Source organism: Pelodiscus sinensis, chromosome 10, assembly GCF_052426305.1.
Source record: "Pelodiscus sinensis isolate ZL-2025 chromosome 10, ASM5242630v1, whole genome shotgun sequence".
In the NCBI taxonomy this organism is placed as follows: domain Eukaryota; kingdom Metazoa; phylum Chordata; order Testudines; family Trionychidae; genus Pelodiscus; species Pelodiscus sinensis.
The window spans coordinates 6599902-6620798 of NC_143061.1; the positions used below are offsets into that span (position 1 = coordinate 6599902).

Here is a 20897-nt window from a genome sequence, read left to right on the forward strand (position 1 = left end):
CTCCAGAGAGCCTTCGCCGCCCACCTTGCTTTGCTTATGCATGCACTAGCAGCTTTCTTTCGGACACACTGTCACCCCTCTGGACGCTGAGCAAATGTGAGTGAAATGCAATAAACCTTGATGGGGAGCGTGACCCAAACCTAGACCATGTTTCCGAAGCGTAACAGCGATCACCTGGCTCCTGCAGCTGTCGCAAGCCGTGCGGATCGGTTAGGAGCGGCGAGAGCTGGTGAGAGGGAGCCAACCTTGCAGGCAGCCCCTACGCTGCTTGGAAAATGTGGCAAGAGCATAGAATTATAGAATCAGAGAACTGGAAGGGACCTTGAGAGTCACCAAGTACCATGTCGATCACCCCAATAGATGTCTGTCTAACCTGCTCTTCAATATCTCCAGAGATGGAGATTCCACAACCTCCCTGGGCAATTTATTCCAGTGTTTAACCACCCTGACAGGAAGAAAAATTGTTCTTCCTCATGTCCAACCTAAACCTCCCTTGCTGCAGTTGAAGCCCATTGCTGCTTGTCCTATCCCCAGACGCCAAGGAGAATATGTTTTCTCCCTCCTCCTTATAACACCCTTTTAGATACTTGAAAACCGTTCTCATGTCCCCTCAGTCTTCTCTTTTCCAAACTAAACAAGCCCAATTCTTTCAGTCTTCCCTCATAGCTCATGTTCTCTAGACATTTCATCATTTTTGCTGCTCTTCTCTGGACCTTCTCCAATTTCTCCACATCTTTCCTGAAATGCGGTGCCCAGAACGGGACCCACTACTCCAATTGAAACCCAATCAGCACAGAGTAGAGTGGAAGAACGACTTTTCGTGTCTTTCTCACAACACTCCTATGAATGCCTCCCAGAAACATGTTTAGTTTTTTTGCAGCAGTGTCACCCTGCTGACTCATGTTTATCTTGTGGTACTCCATGACACCTAGAGCCCTTTCTGCAATACTCCTTCCTAGACAGTCCCTTCCCGTTCTGTATGTGTGGAACGGATTGTCCCTTCTTACGTGAAACACTTTAGATTTGTCCTTCTTAAACATCATCCTGTTTATGTCAGTTTGTCCTGTTCATTTTGAATGATGACCCCATCCTCCAAAGCACTTGCAACCCCTCCTAGCTTGGTATCCTCTGCAAACTTAATAATCGTACTCTCTATACCGTCATCTAAATCGATGATGAAGATATTGAACAGAGCCGGTCCCGAAACAGACCCCTGCGGAACCCCACTTGCTCTGCCCTTCCAGCATGACTGGGAACCGTTAATAACGACTCTCTGGCTACGTCTAGACTACAAGCCTCTTTCGAAAGAGATCGTCTAGACTACAGCCAGAACTTTCGAAAAAGCAAGCCGCTCTTTCGAAAGAGCGTGCCCAGGCAGTCTGGATGCTCTCCAAAAAGCACAGTTTGCAGTACATAGCGCCTGTGTTCGAAAGAGCACTTCGAAAAAAGGCGTTCTTCCTCGTAAAATGAGGTTTTCCGCAGTCGAAAAAACCGCCGCGTTCTTTCCATTTACTTTCGAAAGAGCACGGCGGCAGTCTAGACATGGGACGTTTTTTCGAAAAAATCCTGTAGTCTAGATACACCCTCTGAGCATGGTTATCCAGCCAGTTACGCACCCACCTTACAATAGCCACATCTAGGTTGTAAGCAAGCTGACTAACCCCGGGGCCATTTGTACGGGGACCTGCCAAGCAACGAAAAATGTGCCTGCAAAGCCAGCTGGAGCCGCGTTTGTAGCCAGTAAGTGGCTTAGGCTAAGTCTATGCTGGCATGTTACAGCGCTGGAACTTTCTAGTTCAGGGGTGTGAAAACACACACACAGAGAGACACACACACACACAGATTGAAACACACACACACACACCCAGCAGGGCTGTAGCAAGTTATGTGCCCCGGGGGCAAAGGCCTGGGAGGGGGAGGGGAGCTTGTACAGCATCTCCCCCCCCTCCCCTTCAAATTGGGGCTGGGTCTCCGCATGCACTAACCCTCCAGCGGCCAGGGAAGGGTGCTGCGTGGAGGTGGAGATGGAGGAGGGTCGGGCTGGGGGCGGAGAGGTGGGGAAGAGGCTCCAGCCGGCGGGCGGAGAAGGAGCAGGCAGGCCGGAAGATGACGGGGAATGGAGGGGATGGCATCCCCTAGTGTGGAACCCCGGGGGAACTGCCCCCCCGCCCCCCCCCGCCGCCTCTCCTCGCTACGCCACTGCCGCCCAGAGAAACACGCACACACAGACCCCCCCCCCCCCGCCCGAGCACCACACGTTACAGTGCCCGTGAGAACCAGGACAGCGTGGTTAGCGACGCCCCTTGCAGAGGTGGTTCACACAGGGGATCTGCCGCTTTAAAGTGCAGCCAAAGCCCTAGCGGGCCGTCCCCTCTATCCCTGCACAGGGCAAAGTGCCACAGGCCTCGTCCGGCGCGTTCCCGGGCTGCCTTTTCCCACGGGAGCACCCCAAATGGGAGCAGCCCCCGGTGATGTCCGGTTCACGTCGCCACGACCGCCCGGCTCTGCACGCTCCTTACACCGCTGCACGGTGCTCGGGGCGGCTGAGTGCCCACGCTGGGCATTCTGGGGGTTTTCCCACGGGCATTGCAGGATCCCTCCCCAAACCGCCTGGAATTCTGGGACTTGAGGCAGGCTCAGAAATCTCCAGGGTGCCTTTCCTGCGTTCCCATCGCTCCACTGGCTTTGCCATGGCACCGGGCCATGTCCTGAGAGCACCTCTCCTGCAGTTGCTCCAATAGCTGCTTGGGGATCACCTGGTGAAATGGGACAGGCCGTGATTTGTGGCCCCAAGCAAGGGACTCCAGGATCTCCAGACAGGACCATGCAGAAGCAGAGGGCTTCTAGCACAGTCTCTGGCCATGTGACCGTGAAGGGGCGCCTGTAGGGGTGTGCCCACATTTAAACGGGGGGGGGGTGCAGCCAGTCAAGATGACACCAGCGTAGCTGAGAGCCCAGCTAGCCACACGGGCTAGACGGGTGGGAAGTGGTGCAGTGTGGGATAGCAATGGGAGGACTGCCTGGCAGGGAACAGTTGACTTGTGTCCACACCAACCTTATCCCGGGGTAATTCGTTCTGGAGCAGATTTCTGCCACTTCCAAAGTGGGTTAAGAGCCCAGAAACGCTGGGAAAGGAACGTGGGGCGGGGGGAGGGGTTACAAGTTGGCTTATGCTGACACGAACTCAAGTGATGTAAGAAACCAACTTTCTAGTGTAGACAAGCCTGAGACAGTCCGGCTGCAGCCCATCCGGGGGCGGTGCCTCCCCGGAACTGGTTCAGCGCTGTGGATATAACCTCCTTAGCCCCCGTGCAACCAGCATGGCCGGTCCTTCCTCCAGCACCCCGCCCTGCCCCGCTCCAGCCTGGCCTTCGCCCATGCCCCTTTGCCTCCTGGAACCGGCCTCTGGGAGCTCCCAGCCTGCCCGTCCCTTGGGCCGTCCCCTCAGGCTGGACTCCAGAGGGACTAGTGCAGCCGTGATCTCTAGACCCGGGTGACTCTCAGCCAGCACAGCACAGGAGAGTTTCTTGAGCTTTGCACCCAGCACAGGAACTCGCAGGCCTGTCGGCCTGGCCCCTCCAGCCCAGCGCGACTCAGCCCTGCCCGCTCGCGCTACCCAGTCCGGAGACTGTGCTAGGCAGAGCTCCAGCTGGGCATCCGATATCGGCTGCCCCCGAGCCCTGCCTCTGTCCAGGTAAGCAGGGTCACCTGGGCCCCTCTCATCTCCACCTCCCCTCTCCTCCATCCTCTGCCCTCGGCTGGAACCACCGGGGCAGGTCAGGGTCCCCCCTCCGCAGCTTCCCACGGGCTGGAACCAGCTGTGCCCTCCGAGTCACCAGTCACTGGGGTCTCCATTCTCCAGGTCACTCTTCTGTGCTGGTCCCTGCCACAACAAACTGCCCCTCCCCTCCCCTCATGAAATCAGTAACACCGGACACACGGAGTCCCACCCCCTTGAAAAGCCCAAGCAAAGCCCCTTTGCCCCATGGTGCAGGTCTGCCTGGTCTGAGCAGAGACCCCCCTGGAGTCCTGTGCGCATCACACGTCCCGTTGAGCTGTGGGCTAAGGGCTTTCCCCTCGGAGCAGGCTTCCCCTCCCCTCCCCAGGGCTGCCTCGGATTCAGCAGCAGAACGGCGCCGTGTGCGCCCCTGTGGCAATAACACCCATGTTCCCTCTGATTTTTCCCACCCATGAGCGGAATAAAAGTTCTGTGCGCCCATGTGCGGAGGTGCACCACCAATAGCAACACACGCTGCAGGGTGAGGAGACTGTGCGCTCGGCTAATCAGCTGGGCGGCGTTGGACTCTCTCCGGCGTGGCCGCCCAAGTATCCAACTTACGGGGAACACTGGCTGCCCCCCTCTGTCTTGGCTAATCCATTGGTGGACCTGCCCTCCAGGAATTACGTAACTCACATCAGTGGCAGGGCCAGGGCTAGATCCTAGGCCGACCAGCCTCCGAGCTCTGCCCACGTCCACACTAAAGAGCCAAATCGTCACGTCACTTCGCTCATTGCTGGGGTGGAGCGAGGACACCTGTGATGTTGCTCTGCAGCTGGGTCAAGAGAGGAAGACTCCAGTCACCAGTCAGACGGGGCCCACGGGTGGGGGGACTTAGGTGGCCGGAGCCAGCATGGACAGGGCCGAGGAGGGTGGAATTTGGACAGGAACAGGGTCTGTGATTTCCTCACAGGTTTCCTGAGTGACTGCAAAGCCGCCTCCTTCGTTTGCAAGTTAAATAGCTCAGCCCCTTATCAGAGGGGCCAAACCAGCGGGTCTCTCACCCTGCACCGCCCCACACAGGCCTTGTCCTGGGCGGGGGGGGGGGGGGGGTGTCGCTAATCTAGGCTTGTTAATGTTCCAACAATAGCTTTGTGGTGATGCTGGCACCTGGGGGGTAAGCGGGGGAAGGGGCTTGGCCAGAGCGGGCAGCCACTAGCAGAGTATTTGAGGGACCCTCCGCAGGGCGGAAGGCTGAGGAGACCCACCAGCCCCGTTCCCCACTGTCATCCCGGTGGGGTCTGGCCGCCTTGAGCGTTATCAGCGCCGCTTCCCCCTCTGCAGCCGGACGTTACCACCCCGCCACATTGGGCAACGTGCCAGCCGGTCCAAAGGTGAAGGGAAGCGCTATAAGAGCCGGCGCCTTCCCCCGAGGGAGCCAGGCGGAGCGTGCCGAGGGATCCCCCGCCCTGCAACATGAGCCCAGTGCAACACCTGGCCGCCGCTGGACTCTGCTTCTGCATCTGCCTCGCAGCCCGGCTCTCTGCTGCGCCCGCCGCCTTAGGTGAGAAGCAAACCCTGCAGCCAACGAGCGTCTCTTTGGCTCAGCGATGGGCCCGAGCGGGACCCTCTGGGGCGTGGGCAGACGGGCGGGTGCTGGTCGCGCTAGAGTGGGGCGGGGACCTTTTGGGAGTTGGGGGCCGCAGAAAAGTGAAAAGCAAAACCGAAAACCAGGAAACCCCCTCACATTCCTGTCAGACGCCAGAGCCTGGGGGGGGCCAGGCTAGTAGATTTTCTGCCCCTCCTACACGCTGGGGTAAGGCCAAAATGAGGAGTTTGGTGTGTGGGTGGGGGCTGCCGGGAAGCAGGCTTGAGTGTGTGGGTGGGAGGGAGGGCGCAGGAGCAGAGTAGGGGTGCAGGCTTTGAGTGCGAGGGGGGCCACAGGGCTGGGGGAAGCCCTGAGCCTCAAGGACCGGATTCAAGTAAGCTGGGGGCAGGATCTGGCCCCGGGCGGTAGGTTCCCCACCCCCACACTGGAGAGAGCAGAGAAAGGTCCCTGAAGCAGCTACTGGGCTGGCAGATGTTAAAAGCTTTACTTTGGGCGAGGGCTTGGGAGGGGAGTCCATGGAGCCGATTTGCTCTCCATGTGCTCGTGCTGGGGGCACACAGCCGCCGTGCTAAGTGCCCAGGTGCCAAAGCCAAGCAAGGCCAGGCCATGAGCTGTAGGGGAAAGCCCCTGGCAAAGACAGGACTGTCAGGGAGCGCATTGCGCCTGTGTGTGAGGCAGTATCAAGAGGCGTGACTGGGAAAGGTAATCGAAATGTGCTCAGAAGCCCCTGCCCCACAGCCTGGGGAGGGGGCCCGCTGCAAGTCCTTTCCTTGCTAGGCTGCGTGGTGCTGTGAGAGAGCCGAGGCGGGGGAGGGAATCGCTTTTGGGGGCCCATCTTCTGCTGGGGAAAGGGAGCGGCGTTTGACCTCCAGGACCTGCTGTAGGGGCAGGTCTGCAGATGAACAGAGGGCAAGGGGCCCCTCGTGCTCTTAAGATCCGGGGTTTGACTCGCTTGGCTCGTGCCATGATCAGAGGAGGGGGCTGTCCAGTAACAGGTCTCCAGTGTCCCCAGTCCCTAGCAGCAAGCTGCTTGCACCTGTTAGTTACCTCGGAAATACCCCTGCAGGGAGACAGCGGAGGAGCCCTCATATTGCACAGGGTGGCCCTGACCCCACTGTGTGACTGACCTGTTGGGGCCGAGCAGGAGTCCCAGACCTTCGCTATGTGGCTGCCATGGACTCTGGAGCTTGCAGGGCCGGCTGGCTGCCCCAGCTCCAACCCCTTTGTGCACAGCTGCCCAGACCCTAGACCCAGCCGGCAGCTCCAACCCACTCGTGTCACACAGGTCGGGCCAGCAGCACTAGCCCCGCATGCTGGGCAGCCTGGACCCCCCCAAACTCAGCAACCGGGAACCAGTGGCACATGAGCCACCTTTAGTACATAGCTGTGCGCTGCTTGGGCCATTGATCTCTGGCGCCCCCTGCAGGCCACAGGGATCACACAGCTGTGCGCTGCTTGGGCCATCGATCTCTGGCGCCCCCTGCAGGCCACAGGGATCACACAGCTGTGTGCTGCTTGGGCCATTGATCTCTGGCGCCCCCTGCAGGCCACAGGGATCACACAGCTGTGTGCTGCTTGGGCCATCGATCTCTGGCGCCCCCTGCAGGCCACAGGGATCACACAGCTGTGCGCTGCTTGGGCCATTGATCTCTGGCGCCCCCTGCAGGCCACAGGGATCACACAGCTGTGCGCTGCTTGGGCCATCGATCTCTGGCGCCCCCTGCAGGCCACAGGGATCACACAGCTGTGTGCTGCTTGGGCCATTGATCTCTGGCGCCCCCTGCAGGCCACAGGGATCACACAGCTGTGCGCTGCTTGGGCCATTGATCTCTGGCGCCCCCTGCAGGCCACAGGGATCACACAGCTGTGCGCTGCTTGGGCCATCGATCTCTGGCGCCCCCTGCAGGCCACAGGGATCACACAGCTGTGTGCTGCTTGGGCCATTGATCTCTGGCGCCCCCTGCAGGCCACAGGGATCACACAGCTGTGCGCTGCTTGGGCCATTGATCTCTGGCGCCCCCTGCAGGCCACAGGGATCACACAGCTGTGCGCTGCTTGGGCCATTGATCTCTGGCGCCCCCTGCAGGCCACAGGGATCACACAGCTGTGCGCTGCTTGGGCCATTGATCTCTGGCGTCCCCTGCAGGCCACAGGGATCACACAGCTGTATGCTACTTGGCCCATCGCTCTCTGGCGCCCCCTACAGGCCACAGGGATCACACAGCTGTATGCTACTTGGCCCATCGCTCTCTGGCGCCCCCTACAGGCCACAGGGATCACACAGCTGCGCGCTACTTGGCCCATCGCTCTCTGGCGCCCCCTACAGGCCACAGGGATCACACAGCTGTATGCTACTTGGGCCATTGATCTCTGGGCGCCCCCTACAGGCCGCACCAATCACACAGCTGTGCGCTACTTGGCCCATCGCTCTCTGGCGCCCCCTACAGGCCACAGGGATCACACAGCTGTGTGCTACTTGGCCCATCGCTCTCTGGCGCCCCCTACAGGCCGCACTAATCACACAGCTGTGTGCTACTTGGCCCATCGCTCTCTGGCGCCCCCTGCAGGCCGCACCAATCACACAGCTGTGTGCTACTTGGTGCATCACTCTCTGGCGCCCCCTACAGGCCGCACTAATCACACAGCTGCATGCTACTTGGGCCGTTGTTCTCTGGTGCCCCCTGCAGGCCGCAGGGATCACACAGTCGCCTGTGGTGTGAAGCAGGGTGAGAGTGCTGGGTGGGCCGTGCTGGTGATCCAGTCCCTGAGTGAGGGGTTGCCAGGCTCGGTTTGCTATAGGAGGACCCTGCGGGCCCAGGGCCAGTCGCCAGCAGATGTTGGGTTAACTGCCGGGGCAGGGCTGGGCTGGCAGGGCCTGATTCTCAGCAGGGAGATGCTGGCTTAGAGGGCTTGGGACACTTGGGACTGTGTCCTGACCCACGAGCCCCAGTGAGCCAAGGGAAGACCCCCATTCTGTTCCAAACCAGGCTGCATCTGCACTCCCGGCTTGGAGGGGGCATGCCAGGGCTTGGCCATGCAGGGAGCCACGGCTGGTGCTCACTCAAGCACCATGGAGCATGGCAAGTCGTGCCACCTGCCATAGTCTCCACCCTTCCTGCAGCACCCGCAGCCTGTCTGCCCCCTGCTCTGGGTAGCTGTGCCCAGGCCCTGACCCGCACTGCCCTGCCTTTCAGAGCATGAGAAGGCCCCTGCCTACTGGAACGAGAGAGCCAGGAAGACTCTGGAGTCAGCACTGACCCTGGTGCCCATCACCCACCGTGCCAAGAACATCGTTCTCTTCCTGGGCGATGGTGAGTATGGTGCCCGCCTGCTGGCACTGGGTCCCGGCACCCGCGCAGGGAGAGCTGAGTGCCCGGCTCCCTTCACTCTGCTTATCTGCCTTTGCTCACTGGGCTTGGTCCCCAGCCTCCCCCAGCCAAGAGACTGCATTGGCAGCTTGGCCTGGGCACCCTGCAGCTTCTGGAGGAGGCAGGGGGTCTCTTAAACTTTTGTGCCAGCTGGGTGGAGCAGGTCACGGCCCCTGGCTGCGGCAGTGCAGGCCTGTTGCCATCGCTGCCCCGGCCCTCGCGGAGGTTTGTCTGTGACCGGAACCTGACCCAGTGGCTGGACATGGGGCAGCATTAGCTGGCAGGGCACCAGTGCCTGGGGACAGGCGGGCATGGGGGTGACTGCTCTGAGCTCAGCCCAGTAGCACTTCCCTGCTGCTGGCAGCCAAGGGAGCAGTGACTGCGGCTTGTGTGTCCCTCCATAGCAGCGAGGCCAGGCTGGGAGGGCTCCTCTCCCCATGGGGCCCCACCCTGTGCCTCAGTGTCCCCAGCAGCCCTTGAGCACCAGCTGGTGCGGGTGAAGGGTGCCGTGCGCAGCCACAGCCGGCTGTTCGGAGGGGCTGGGTGCCCACTGGGGCTCCGTGGCTCTCCCAGGGCAGGGAACGGGCCTGGTTCGGGGGTGGGGCAGCAGCTTGGCAGAGGCAGAACCCTGCCTGCTCTGGAAACACTTCCTGGAGTGAAGGCTGCCCTCATCCCCCCCTCCACCCCCATCGGCTCATCTCCCCTGGGACCTCCAAAGGGATCTGCCTGTGACTCCCTTCTGCCCTGCTCTGCCTCCCCTCCCCTTTTCTGCCCTCCCCTCCCCACTTCCGCCCTTCCCTCCGCTCCCCTCCCCTCTTCTGGCCTGCCTTGCCCTCCCCCCTTCCCTTCCTCCTTCTGCCCTGCCCTTCCCTCCCCTCCCTGGCTGCTGGAGACCACTTGGCAGGCCTGGGGTCTGGCAGCTCCCTGTGTCTGTAGCGCAGGCCCTGGCAGCGGGCGGCTGGGCCTGGCGAACGTTGCAGGGGAAGCTTGTAAATCACGGCAGGGCTGTGAATGGCTCTGGGGCGTGCTGTGCTGGGTCGCCCCAACCTTGGCCCTTTCCAGCTGGAGCCACCTGTGCCAGGAGCAACAGCCCCGAGATAAAATTCCTCTCCTAGCCACGGCCAGGCCCGGCTTGCTGACAACTCTGCTCTCTGCAGGCTCCGGACACGCAGCCCTGGGGGCAGCGCCCCATGTCGCAGGAGGGGAAACTGAGGCACGAGGGGGGTTGGTTAGCAGAACTGGGAATAGAATTGAGCCACTTCAGACCCCGGGCTGGTGCCGAGCCCTCTGGGCAGAGTTTTGGAGAGCTGGTAGCTGTGCCAGGCCTTTGCCCGGCCAGCGCGCAGTTCTGAGTCCATCCAGCAGTGGGCGACGGGGCCAGCATGGGAGCAGGCTCCAGCACGGGGCTTCAGGGCCCAGGCGCCTGTGTCAGGGGAACACTGGGGCTTTGCTTGGCAGCCCCGGGCCTGCAGGGAGCACAGGCCTTCGCCCTCGCCTGCTCCAGGCCCAGCACTGGTATCACCACGTGCCCGCTGCCCCCTGGCATCCTCGCTGGCTGCAGAACAGCCGTGGCACCTGCCCGCCCCTTGGGATGCTCCCAGGAACGGCAGGGACCGTGTGACTCAGCCCGTCCTGCCACAGCGCACGGAGCTGGGGGCTGCTGGGCACCCGCCTTTCAACAGTGGTGCCGGCCGCTCCGAAACAGATCCACAAGGCAGCTCCGCAGCGCCCCCTGCTGGTCGATCCGGGCAGTGCCCCATTGGCACACGGGCTGCGACGGTAACGCCAGGGCTGGGCTTGCAGGCATGGGCATCTCCACCGTCTCTGCCGCTCGGATCTACAAGGGGCAGCTGGAGGGAGGGCCGGGCGAGGACAGCCGGCTGGCCATGGAGACCTTCCCCTACGTCGCCCTCGCCAAGGTGAGCGCTCAGCCGCCGGAAGGGCAGGGCCCAGGGGAGGAGCAGAGGGTGCTGGCGATGGCCCTCAGCAGAGCCTGGGGGAGGGTCCAAATGAGCCTTAAGATAGGCCAGGGCCAGCTCTCTGCCCCAGCACCCCTACCTGTCGGGCTCCCGGCTCGGCTCTCGCGGCCCAGGGCCCCTGCCCCCCAAGCGCTCTGGGGGCCTGTCAGCAAGGGGAAGTGTCCCACGAGGGGTCGGCCCTCCCTGGCCTGGGAGCCAACGTGGGGGGCAGTGCCCCAGGGTGGGCCGAGGAGAGTCTGGGAAGCACCCAGGGAAGTTGGGGGGCGGAGGAGAGCAGGGTGGGGGCACTCAGCCGAGTTGGCCTGTGATGTGGTGAAAGCAGGGAGGGGGAGAGGGCTTTGAATGCCGCTGCGGGGGAGGAGCTGGCCTGGGGTCTCCCGTGCCCTGCACCCACGGGCCATAGGGGGCAGCGCTGACTCCATCGGGGATCTGTGGAGCAGCCTGGAGGGAGGGTCCCAACCACCCTGGGCATCTCCCCCACTGCTCAGACCTCCCCCGGCTGCCCAGCCCGCGCTGCGTGGGGCTCACGGCCGCCTGGCGGCCCCTGGCTGTCTTGCAGACGTACAGCGTGGACCGGCAGGTGCCCGACAGCGCTGGCACCGGCACCGCCTACCTGTGCGGGGTGAAGGCCAACGCCAAAACCCTGGGGGTGAGCGCCGCGGCCGCCTACGGCAAGTGCAACACCACCTGGGGCAACGAGGTCTACTCCGTCCTGCACCGGGCCAAGCAGGCGGGTAAGAGAGCGCCGGGGATGGTGCCTGCACCCTGGGCGGTGCCAGGGAGCTGTCCTGCCAACACGGGCCGGGCAGCCTCTGTGCCAGTCCAGCCCGGGCACGTGGTGCCTTCCCTGCCTGTGGCTCTCCCCATCGCCACAACGGGGCTGCTCTGCGGCCTCCCAGCCCACCCCGTTGGCACTGCCCGGCCATCGATCGCCCCCCCTTTGCGTGGCCGGCAGTAACTCACCTCCCTCCCCCCGCGTGGCAGGTAAGTCGGTGGGCATCGTGACGACCACCCGCGTGCAGCACGCCTCGCCGGGCGCCTCCTACGCCCACGTGGTCAACCGGGAGTGGTACAGCGACGCCGACCTGCCCAAGGAGGCCGTCCGGCAGGGCTGCAGGGACATCGCCTACCAGCTGGTGCACAACACCGACATCAACGTGAGCCAGGGGCCAGGGGTCGGGAGACCAGGGGCACCTCCTGGCCCTGCAGGGGCCCTGCCCTCAGCAAGGCGCAGCATCTGTGGGGCAGGTGTCACATGTGGGGGCTACCAAGGTCTCACCCCAGGCCAGCTGTCCCATTCCCTGCTGCAGCTGGGTGCATTCATCCCACAGACATGATACTTGTTCTTGCTGCCCCTCAGCCCAGCCCCACCTTGGCAGGGCCCCGGCCCCAGGGCCTGTCTGCCCACAGTGGCCAACACCAGACACGCCAGAGGGAGGGATCACAACAGGTAATCCTCATGGGATCCCTTCCCTGTCACCCACTCCGAGAGAAACAGAGGCCAGGGACACCATTCCTACCCATCCTGGCTAATAGCCATTGATGGACCTCACCTCCAGGAATCTATCTAGCTCTTCTTTGAACCCTGTTAAAGTCCTAGTCTTCACTGCATCCTCTGGCAAGGAGTTCCACAGGTTAACTGCTTGTTGAACAGCGAGCCCATGCAGTCCCCATGTGGGCCATAGGGGGCATTGCCATGGCTCAGAGCCCAGCGGCCGGGCTCTGCCCAGCCTGGGGGGTGCCGGGGCATGCGAGGCTCCAGTGCCCCTGATGTCTGGGCTGTCCCCGCCCCGCTTGCAGGTGATCCTGGGCGGCGGGAGGATGTACATGACGCCCCGGAAGACCCCGGACCCCGAGTACCCGGAGGACCCGAAGCAGAGCGGGACGAGGAAGGACGGGCTCAACTTGGTCGAGAGGTGGCTCAGTGCCAAGGAGGTGCCAGCTCTGCCCGTGCCCTGGAGCCGAGGGGCAGGGTTGGGGGGGGCGGCAGCCCTAGTGGGTCCCAGTGCAGGGTGGGGGGGCGGCTGTGTGCCCCGGAGGGGGCGGGGCATCGGGCAGTCAGCCCTTAGCACCACCCAGACCACAGCATGTCTCCCACACCCCCCCCCACCACCACCACCGGCCCTGAGAGCAATTCAAAGGGACCCAGGGCTCCTTCCACTGCTGCTGTTAGCTCTGGGCCCCTATGAACTGCTGGGCCCCCGGGAAATTCCCTCCTCCCCCCTCCTCGATCGGGAGGCCTGGGAACCCCCCTTGCTCGGGGGTGGCCCCCAGTGCAGCCGGCTGGGTCCCTGCGCGTATCCCCCGGGCCCTGCGGGAACGCGCTGCCTGGAGCAGCCACGCACGGGGCTTGCACCCTGGGGGGCGTGGGCCGACACGTGGCACGTACCGGGGGGAAGGCCGGGGCATGGCCGGGGGTGCCGGAGCGCATGCGGGCTGAGCCGGGTCTGTTCTGGCGGCAGGGGGCGCAGTACGTCTGGGACAAGAGAGGCCTGGACGCCGTGGATGAGAACGCCACTGACTACCTCCTGGGTGAGGCTGGCCGTGGGGTGGCAGAGGGAGCCAGCCAGCCGGGCAGGGCACCCCCAGGGTTGCCCCTGGCGGGGAGGGGAGGGCTGGTGTGCGGGGCGCATGAGACTGGTCCATGGAGGAATGGCTTGTGTGTGAATTGGCTGCATTGGGGGACCCGCCCTGCCTCTGCGTGGGGCTGGACCTCCGAGCCGCAGGCTGCCCCATGGGCCCCGTGCACTGCCAGCCCGGGCCCAGCTGGGCAGGGGGCCTGGCAGGGGCGCAGAGCGGGCGTCAATAGGATCCCTCTCCCGGGGCACCCTCCGGGACCGGCCCAGCCCTCGGCGGCGCCCGAGCCTGACGCGTGCGGCTCCTCCCGGCAGGTCTCTTTGAGCCCAAGGACATGAAGTACGAGCTGAACCGCGACGCCTACACCGACCCCTCCCTTGTGGAGATGACGGAGAAGGCCGTCCGCATCCTGCGCAGGAATCCCCGCGGCTTCTTCCTCTTCGTGGAAGATGAGTGGCCCATGGAGCCGGCCCGGGGGGCCCTCTGGCTGCGGGTGCTGGGGGGGGGGCTCGCAGCGGGCTGCGGGGGGAGTTATGGGCCCTCCGAGGTAGCTCTGATCTCGGGTCCAACGTAGGCGCCAGCCCGGTGCTGTGGCAGAGGGTTAGGGGAGAGGCTGGGGTTCCCAGGCGGGGGCGTGATGGCGCGTCGGGGTCCCCCTGGTCCTGCAGCCCCGTAAAGCCAGAACAGACTCCACCAGCCAGTAGAACAGAGGAGTTATTGCTCCTCCAGGATACAGCACGGCCCGGACCTGATGTGGCTACAGGAGTCGGGACCAGGATGTCTCAGACCCCATGAATTAGGGGGTCCATTGCCCCCCCCAGGCCCTCAGCCCTCAGCTTAGGCTGCTTCCTTCATGTTTCCCAGCCAGCAACTGCCCCTTCCCCGGAAACCTCCCTTCCTTCGTTCCCTACCTGCCCTCAACCGGTCCGACAGGTTGGGGCTTTGCCTACATGACTTAAGGCAGCCGTCCTGCCGGGCAGTGCTACAGATACCGGCCAGTAGGGGTCCCCCCAGCCCACCCAGCCGCCAGTGGCTGCCCCGAGGGTATCACAACGGGCTCTCCCTTCCTTCTGCACGGGGCAGGATCGACCACGGGCACCACAGCAGCCGAGCCAAGCAGGCCCTGAGCGAAGCCGTCATGCTGGACCGGGCCGTGGCTCGCGCTGCCGAGCTGACCGACGCCTCGGAGACCCTCACCGTGGTGACGGCCGACCACTCGCACGTCTTCAGCTTCGGCGGCAGCACGCCCCGCGGCAACAGCATCTTCGGTGAGGGGCCGGCCGGGGAGCGCGGGGCGGCCGGGGCGGGGCATGGAAACCCCCTTGGGAGGATTCGGTACTTGTAGGAGAAGGGGCAACCCCCCCAGCTCTGCCGATGCCCCTCACTCCCAGCCTGCAGCCCCCTCTGTCCCAGGCCCCATGTCTCTGAGGCTTGGGGCTTGCCATGGGCCCTGGGCACAGCTGCGGTGGGCACTGCCCCGGGCGATGGTGCACAGCTGTGTCCCAGGGGGGTTGTGCCTGCCCGGGGCCGCTGTCGCGAGCCAGCCGAGGGCCTGCTGATGTCCCCCTCTGTGCATGACAGGCCTGGCACCCAAGAAGGCCGAGGACAAGCGGCCGTACACCAGCATCCTGTACGGGAACGGGCCGGGATACGCCATCACCAACGGCAGCCGTCCGGACGTGAGCACCCTGCCCATCGGTAAGAGCCGCCGCCTGCCCCAGCGGGGCCCAGAGCCCCCCGGCTGCCAGGCGCCCGGGGAAAGGTGCTGGGCCCCTCATGCTCAGGGGAGCATGTGCCAGCTTGTGCCTAGCAGCACCGGGGAGGAGACCTGGAGGGTCACGTGCCCCCGCTGAGGGCTGGGGGTTACGGCACCAGGCTCGCCTCACGCCTCAGCCCACCAGCTCTCAGGCAGGGGAGACGTCGGGTGCCGCGGGGAGACGGGCTCGTGGCTCACGCCCCCTCTGTCTGGCTCCCCCACCGCCCGGGCAGAGGACAAGGACTACCGGCAGCAGGCGGCCGTGCCGCTGGACACCGAGACCCACGCCGGTGAGGACGTGCCCATCATGGCCAGAGGCCCCATGGCCCATCTCTTCCACGGCGTGCAGGAGCAGAACTACGTGGCGCACGCGCTGGCCTACGCGGGCTGCCTGGAGCCGTACCACGGGGGCCCCGAGTGCCCCTTGCCGAGCCCCAGGTCAGGCGAGCCAGGCCTCGGCCCGTCCCCCCGTCTCACGCTCCTCGCGCTCGGGGCGGCCTCCCTCCTGCGAAGGCTGTGACAGCTGGGCGTGGATCGCTGCCGGGCCTGGAACACCCCTGCCCTCTCTGGGCACAGCGCCCCAAGGCTGTGGGACGGGGCTGGCCCAGACGGGCCCCCACCAGAGAGACGCTCTCCCTCGCTGCTGTATATAATTTTGTACTAAGTCTCCTGCCCTCCCAACCCCAGCCCCCGAAATAAAATCCGCCCTTTTGTTTTTCCCCACCTCTCTCACTCTGCCGGAGGCCCCCGCCCTGAAATGGGTGCCGGTGAGCCGGGCTCAGCACCGCAGATGCATGGTACCTCCGAGGGTCTGCTGCCGGCGACGGGCTGGGTGTGGGGAGGGCGCCGTCCCTCTGGCCGTCACGGAGTCCCCCTCTCCTCCGGCAGCACGGCCCCTCCCTGTTTCCGTAAGCGCCCTGGGCACGACCTATTGCCCTGGACTTGGGGGAAGCATTTGCCTTTGGGCCCGGCAATGGGAGTGCGGGGGGCACCGCTCGGTGATTTGGTAAATGGGCCGGCTCTGGGGCTGCGACAGCTCCCGGCTCCCTGCCCAGCCGGAGCCACACGGAGCCTGGACCAGCCCTACTGGCGGCAGCTCAGACCGGCCACGCTGCGCGTTCTAGCAGGGCAGCAGGATGGTCCCAGGCCAAACGAGGCTCCCCGGGAACGGCCCAGCCCTGCTGCTCCGGCTGTATCCGTGGGAGGGGCTTTGGCACTGCCCATTGGGAATTGCTGCCCCCCCGGCGGAGCTGTGTGGCACCAGCCTGGAGCCCAGCTCTGGCTTTATGAGGCTAGTTGGCGCCAGGGCTGTGTCTGAGCCAAATTCCCGGGGTACGTGCGGCGGGGAGGGGCCCTGTGGGAGCGGCGAGGCCTTTCCGCTGGGGCTGGAGTCTGACAGGCGGGGAGGTGGCAGCAGCCCTGAGTGCGAGGGACGGGGCTGGAGAGCTCAGACCAGGGAGGGGTGGGGCTGGGCAGGCATCCCCCATCCTCCGCCTTCAGCGACATCTGGCCTGCTGGCCCCCAGGCTGCCTGCTGCTCCGGAGTCTGGTCCCCACAAGTGGAGGTGCCCCTCACTCCTGACCCACAGCCCCCTGCCGGCCCAGCTCTAGGCCCCCCATTCACAGGTCTGCCGGTGCCCCTCACTCCTGACCCACAGCCCCCTGCTACTCTCAGCCCTGGGCTCCCCACTCACAGCGCTGCCGGTGCCCCACACTCCTGACCCGCAGCCCCCTGCTACTCTCAGCCCTGGGCTCCCCACTCACAGCGCTGCCGGTGCCCCTCACTCCTGACCCACAGCCCCTTGCTACTCTCAGCTCTGGGCTCCCCACTCACAGCGCTGCCGGTGCCCCTCACTCCTGACCCACAGCCCCCTGCTACTCTCAGCCCTAGGCCCCCCATTCACAGGTCTGCCAGTGCCCCTCACTCCCGACCCACAGCCCCCTGCCGGCCCAGCTCTAGGCCCCCCACTCACAGCGCTGCCGGTGCCCCTCACTCCTGACCCACAGCCCCCTGCTACTCTCAGCCCTGGGCTCCCCACTCACAGCGCTGCCGGTGCCCCACACTCCTGACCCGCAGCCCCCTGCTACTCTCAGCCCTGGGCTCCCCACTCACAGCGCTGCCGGTGCCCCACACTCCTGACCCGCAGCCCCCTGCTACTCTCAGCCCTGGGCTCCCCACTCACAGCGCTGCCGGTGCCCCTCACTCCTGACCCACAGCCCCCTGCCGGCCCAGCCCTAGGCCCCCCATTCACAGGTCTGCCAGTGCCCCTCACTCCTGACCCACAGCCCCCTGCTACTCTCAGCCCTGGGCTCCCCACTCACAGCGCTGCCGGTGCCCCTCACTCCTGACCCACAGCCCCCTGCTACTCCAGCCCTGGGCTCCCCACTCACAGCACTGCCGGTGCCCCTCACTCCTGACCCACAGCCCCTTGCTACTCTCAGCTCTGGGCTCCCCACTCACAGCACTGCCGGTGCCCCACACTCCTGACCCACAGCCCCCTGCCGGCCCAGCCCTAGGCCCCCCATTCACAGGTCTGCCAGTGCCCCTCACTCCTGACCCACAGCCCCCTGCCGGCCCAGCCCTAGGCCCCCCATTCACAGCTCTGCCAGTGCCCCTCACTCCTGACCCACAGCCCCCTGCCGGCCCAGCCCTGGGGTTCCCCCTAAGTGCAGCCAGTGCCCCTCAGCCCCCTGCCACTCCAGCCCTGCCCCCCCCATGGGTGCTCACGAGCCTCATTTGCAAACCTAATGAGCCTCCATTTTTGCAGAAGTGGCTCTTGCGCCAGAAGGAGCTGTCTACACGGCCCCTTCTTGCACAACAAAACCCCCCTTGTGCAATGCCGCTATGCCGATTATTTTCAGGAATAACGGCATTGCGCAAGAGGAGCAGTGTAGACAGCTCCTTCTGGCGCATGAGCCTCTTCTGCAAAAATGGCGGCTCATTAGGTATGCAAATGACGCTCGTCGATAGTCCACATTTCGCCCACGAAAGCTTATGCTCCAACATGCAAATGAGGCTAAGACCTACTTCGTCAGATGCATGCATCTGACGAAGTGGGTCTTTGCCCACGAAAGCTTATGCTCCTACACTTCAGTTAGTCTATAAGGTGCCACAGGACTCCTCGTCGCTTTTGCAGATTCAGATACTTGACCTCATTTGCATATTTCTCACGCAAGAAGCCGCGAGTGTAGACATAGCCCTAGAGTTCTTTAAGAGGGTCAACAAACATATGGACAAGGGGGAATCCATTAGATGTAGGGTACTTAGATTTCCAGAAAGCCTTTGACAAGGTCCCTCACCAAAGGTTCTTAAGTAAAGTAAGTTGTCATGGGATAAGAGGGAAGGTCCTCCCGTGGATTGAGAACTGGTTAAAAGACAGGAACCAAAGGGTAGGAATAAATGGGAAGTTTTCAGAGTGGAGAGAGGTAACTAGTGGGGTCCCCCAAGGGTCAGTCCTGGGACCCATCCTATTCAACGTATTTATAAATGATCTGGAGAAAGGGGTGAACAGTGAGGTGGCAACATTTGCAGCTGATACTAAACTGCTCAAGATAGTTAAGACCAAAGCAGACTGTGCAAGCTTCAAAAAGATCTCACCAAACTAGGAGACTAAGCAAGAAAACGGCAAATGAATTTTAATGTTGATAAACGCAAAGTAATGCACATTGGGAAAAATAATCCCAACTCTATATACAATATGATGGGGAACGTAAGGAACGCAAACAACGTAAAGAATCATGAAAAAAGGGATAGAGAGTAGGACAGAGAATATCTCATTGCCTCTATATAAAACCATGATACACCTTCACCTTGAATACTGCGTGCAGATGTGGTCACCTCATCTCAAAAAAGATAGATTGGCATGGGAAAAGGTTCAGAAAAGGGCAACAAATATGATTCAGGGTTTGGAACGGGTCCCGGGTGAAGAGAGATTAAAAAGACTGGGACTTTTCAGCTTTGAAAAGAGGAGACTGGTGGGGAAAAAGTGAATAAGGAAAAGTTATGTACTTGTTCCCATGACATCAGAACTAGGGGTCACCAAATGAAATGAATAGATAGCAGGTTTAAAACAAGCAAACAAAGGGAAGTTTTTCTTCACACAGCGCACAGTCAACCTGTGGAACTCCTCGCCAGAGGATGTTGTGAAGATCAGGACTTTAACAGGGTTCAAAAAAGCCCCTAGATACATTCATGGAGGTTAGGTCCATCAATGGGTAGGGGTGGTGTCACAGCCTCATTCAGAAGCTGGGAATGGATGGCAGGGGAGGAATCGCATGATGATTCCCTGTTGTGTTCCCTCCCTCTGGGGCTCCTGGCATTGGCCACTGTCAGCAGACAGGACACTGGGCTGGCTGGGCTGACCCAGTGTGGGGCACGTGTGGGGCGGTCTGGGCAAGGAACGGGGAGCGTGGCCAGGGCAGGCGTAGGAGTGGAGGTGTGGATAAGGCAGACAGGGCCACAGGCAGCGCAGGGGTGAGGATGCAGGCAGGGTGGGCACAGGGCAATATGGGCAGGGCTGATGGGGCCAACGGGAGGGCTGGAGTAAGGAGGCAGGCAGGGTGGCATGGGGCGGGGATGTTGGCAGGTCCAGCACCAGGAAGTGGAATTTGTTCCTTGTTGCTGATAGGGTTATGTGGATGTAACAGTTGTCTGGTGGCAGCACTCTGAGGGTAAAATCCAGATGAACTGCCTAACACCAGGGCTACGCACAGCCCAGGACTGGGGGTCCCCTCTATAAGGCACCGAACCAGTGGCACAGAGCACTTCTTGCTGGCCAAAGTGGCAGCTGAAGTCTCACAAGCAATCCCCTCAGACACCCCTGTGTTACTGTGCCACAGCCAGCACCGCTCCTTGCACAGGCGAGAGGTTATAAAACCCATCTCACCAACTCCGAACAGGTTCTCCCCGTCCCAAAGGACCAGCCACAGTCCCCGGTCACCTTACACCTCGGATCGTACCCAAAAGAGCCCGCTGGGCCAATCCCTTAGCCTCTAACGTCTAAAGGTTTGTTAATAAAAGAAAGAAAAGGTTGAGAGTGGGATTGTTAAGGACAGCACATCACATACATCAGTCACCCAGGTCTTGATGCAGGCTCTTAGCAGAAGTGGAACAACCTGCCAGCTTACACGGCTCTGAACATAAGAACGGCCACACTGGGTCAGACCAAAAGTCCATCTGGCCCAGTGTCCTGTCTGCCCACAGTGGCCAATGCCAAGTGCGCCAGAGGGAGGGATCAAAACAGGTAATCCTCAGGTGATCCCTCCCCTGTCACCCACCTCCAGAGAAACAGAGGCTAGGGACACCATTCCTACCCATCCTGGCTAATAGCCACTAATGGACCTAACCGCCATGACTCTATCTAGCTCTTTTTTGAACCCTGTGAAAGTTCTAGCCTTCACCACATCCTGTGGCAAGGAGTTCCACAGGTTGACTGTGTGCTGAGTGAAGAACAACTTCCTTTTAAACCTGCTGCCTAGTAATTTCATTTGGTGGCTCCTAGTTCTTATATTGTGGGAACAAGTGAATAACTTTTCCTTGTTCCCTTTCTCCACACCAGTCATGATTTTATAGACCTCCATCATATCCCCCTTTCATTTCCTCTTTTCTAAGCTGAAAAGTCCCAGTCTTTTTAATCTCACTTCATATGGGACCCGTTCCAAACCCCTCATCATTTTGGTTGCCCATTTCTGAACCTTTTCCCATGCCAATCTATCTCTTTTGAGAGGAGGGGACCACGTCTGTACACAGAATTCAAGATGCGGGCGTCCCGTGGTTTTATATAGAGGCAGTGAGATATTTTCTGTCTTATTCTCTATCCCCTTTTTAATTACTCCTAACATTAATGCTGGGGGGGGGCTCCAAGCTGTGGGGGCCAGATTCAGGCAAGTGG

The 20897-nt window shown here is 62.2% G+C and overlaps 1 protein-coding gene across 1 annotated transcript; it reads left to right on the forward strand.

The window, feature by feature from the left end:
• The first annotated feature begins 4937 nt into the window (after window positions 1-4937).
• On the forward strand, window positions 4938-15725 carry LOC102450314 (alkaline phosphatase). Its single transcript, XM_075938151.2, has 11 exons — window positions 4938-5282; window positions 8522-8638; window positions 10499-10614; window positions 11234-11408; window positions 11659-11831; window positions 12475-12609; window positions 13137-13206; window positions 13566-13700; window positions 14328-14519; window positions 14833-14949; window positions 15241-15725. The coding sequence occupies exons 1-11, from the start codon at window positions 5195-5197 to the stop codon at window positions 15525-15527; spliced, it is 1605 nt and encodes a 534-aa protein (XP_075794266.1). The 5' UTR covers window positions 4938-5194; the 3' UTR covers window positions 15528-15725.
• Window positions 15726-20897: the final 5172 nt, after the last annotated feature.

Coding starts and splice junctions, on each gene's coding strand:
- LOC102450314 (XM_075938151.2), top strand. CDS start 5,195: ATGAGCCCAGTGCAACACCTGGCCGCCGCTGGACTCTGCTTCTGCATC. Junction 11,832..12,474: donor TGCACAACACCGACATCAAC/GTGAGCCAGGGG, acceptor CCCCGCTTGCAG/GTGATCCTGGGCGGCGGGAG. Junction 13,207..13,565: donor CGCCACTGACTACCTCCTGG/GTGAGGCTGGCC, acceptor TCCTCCCGGCAG/GTCTCTTTGAGCCCAAGGAC.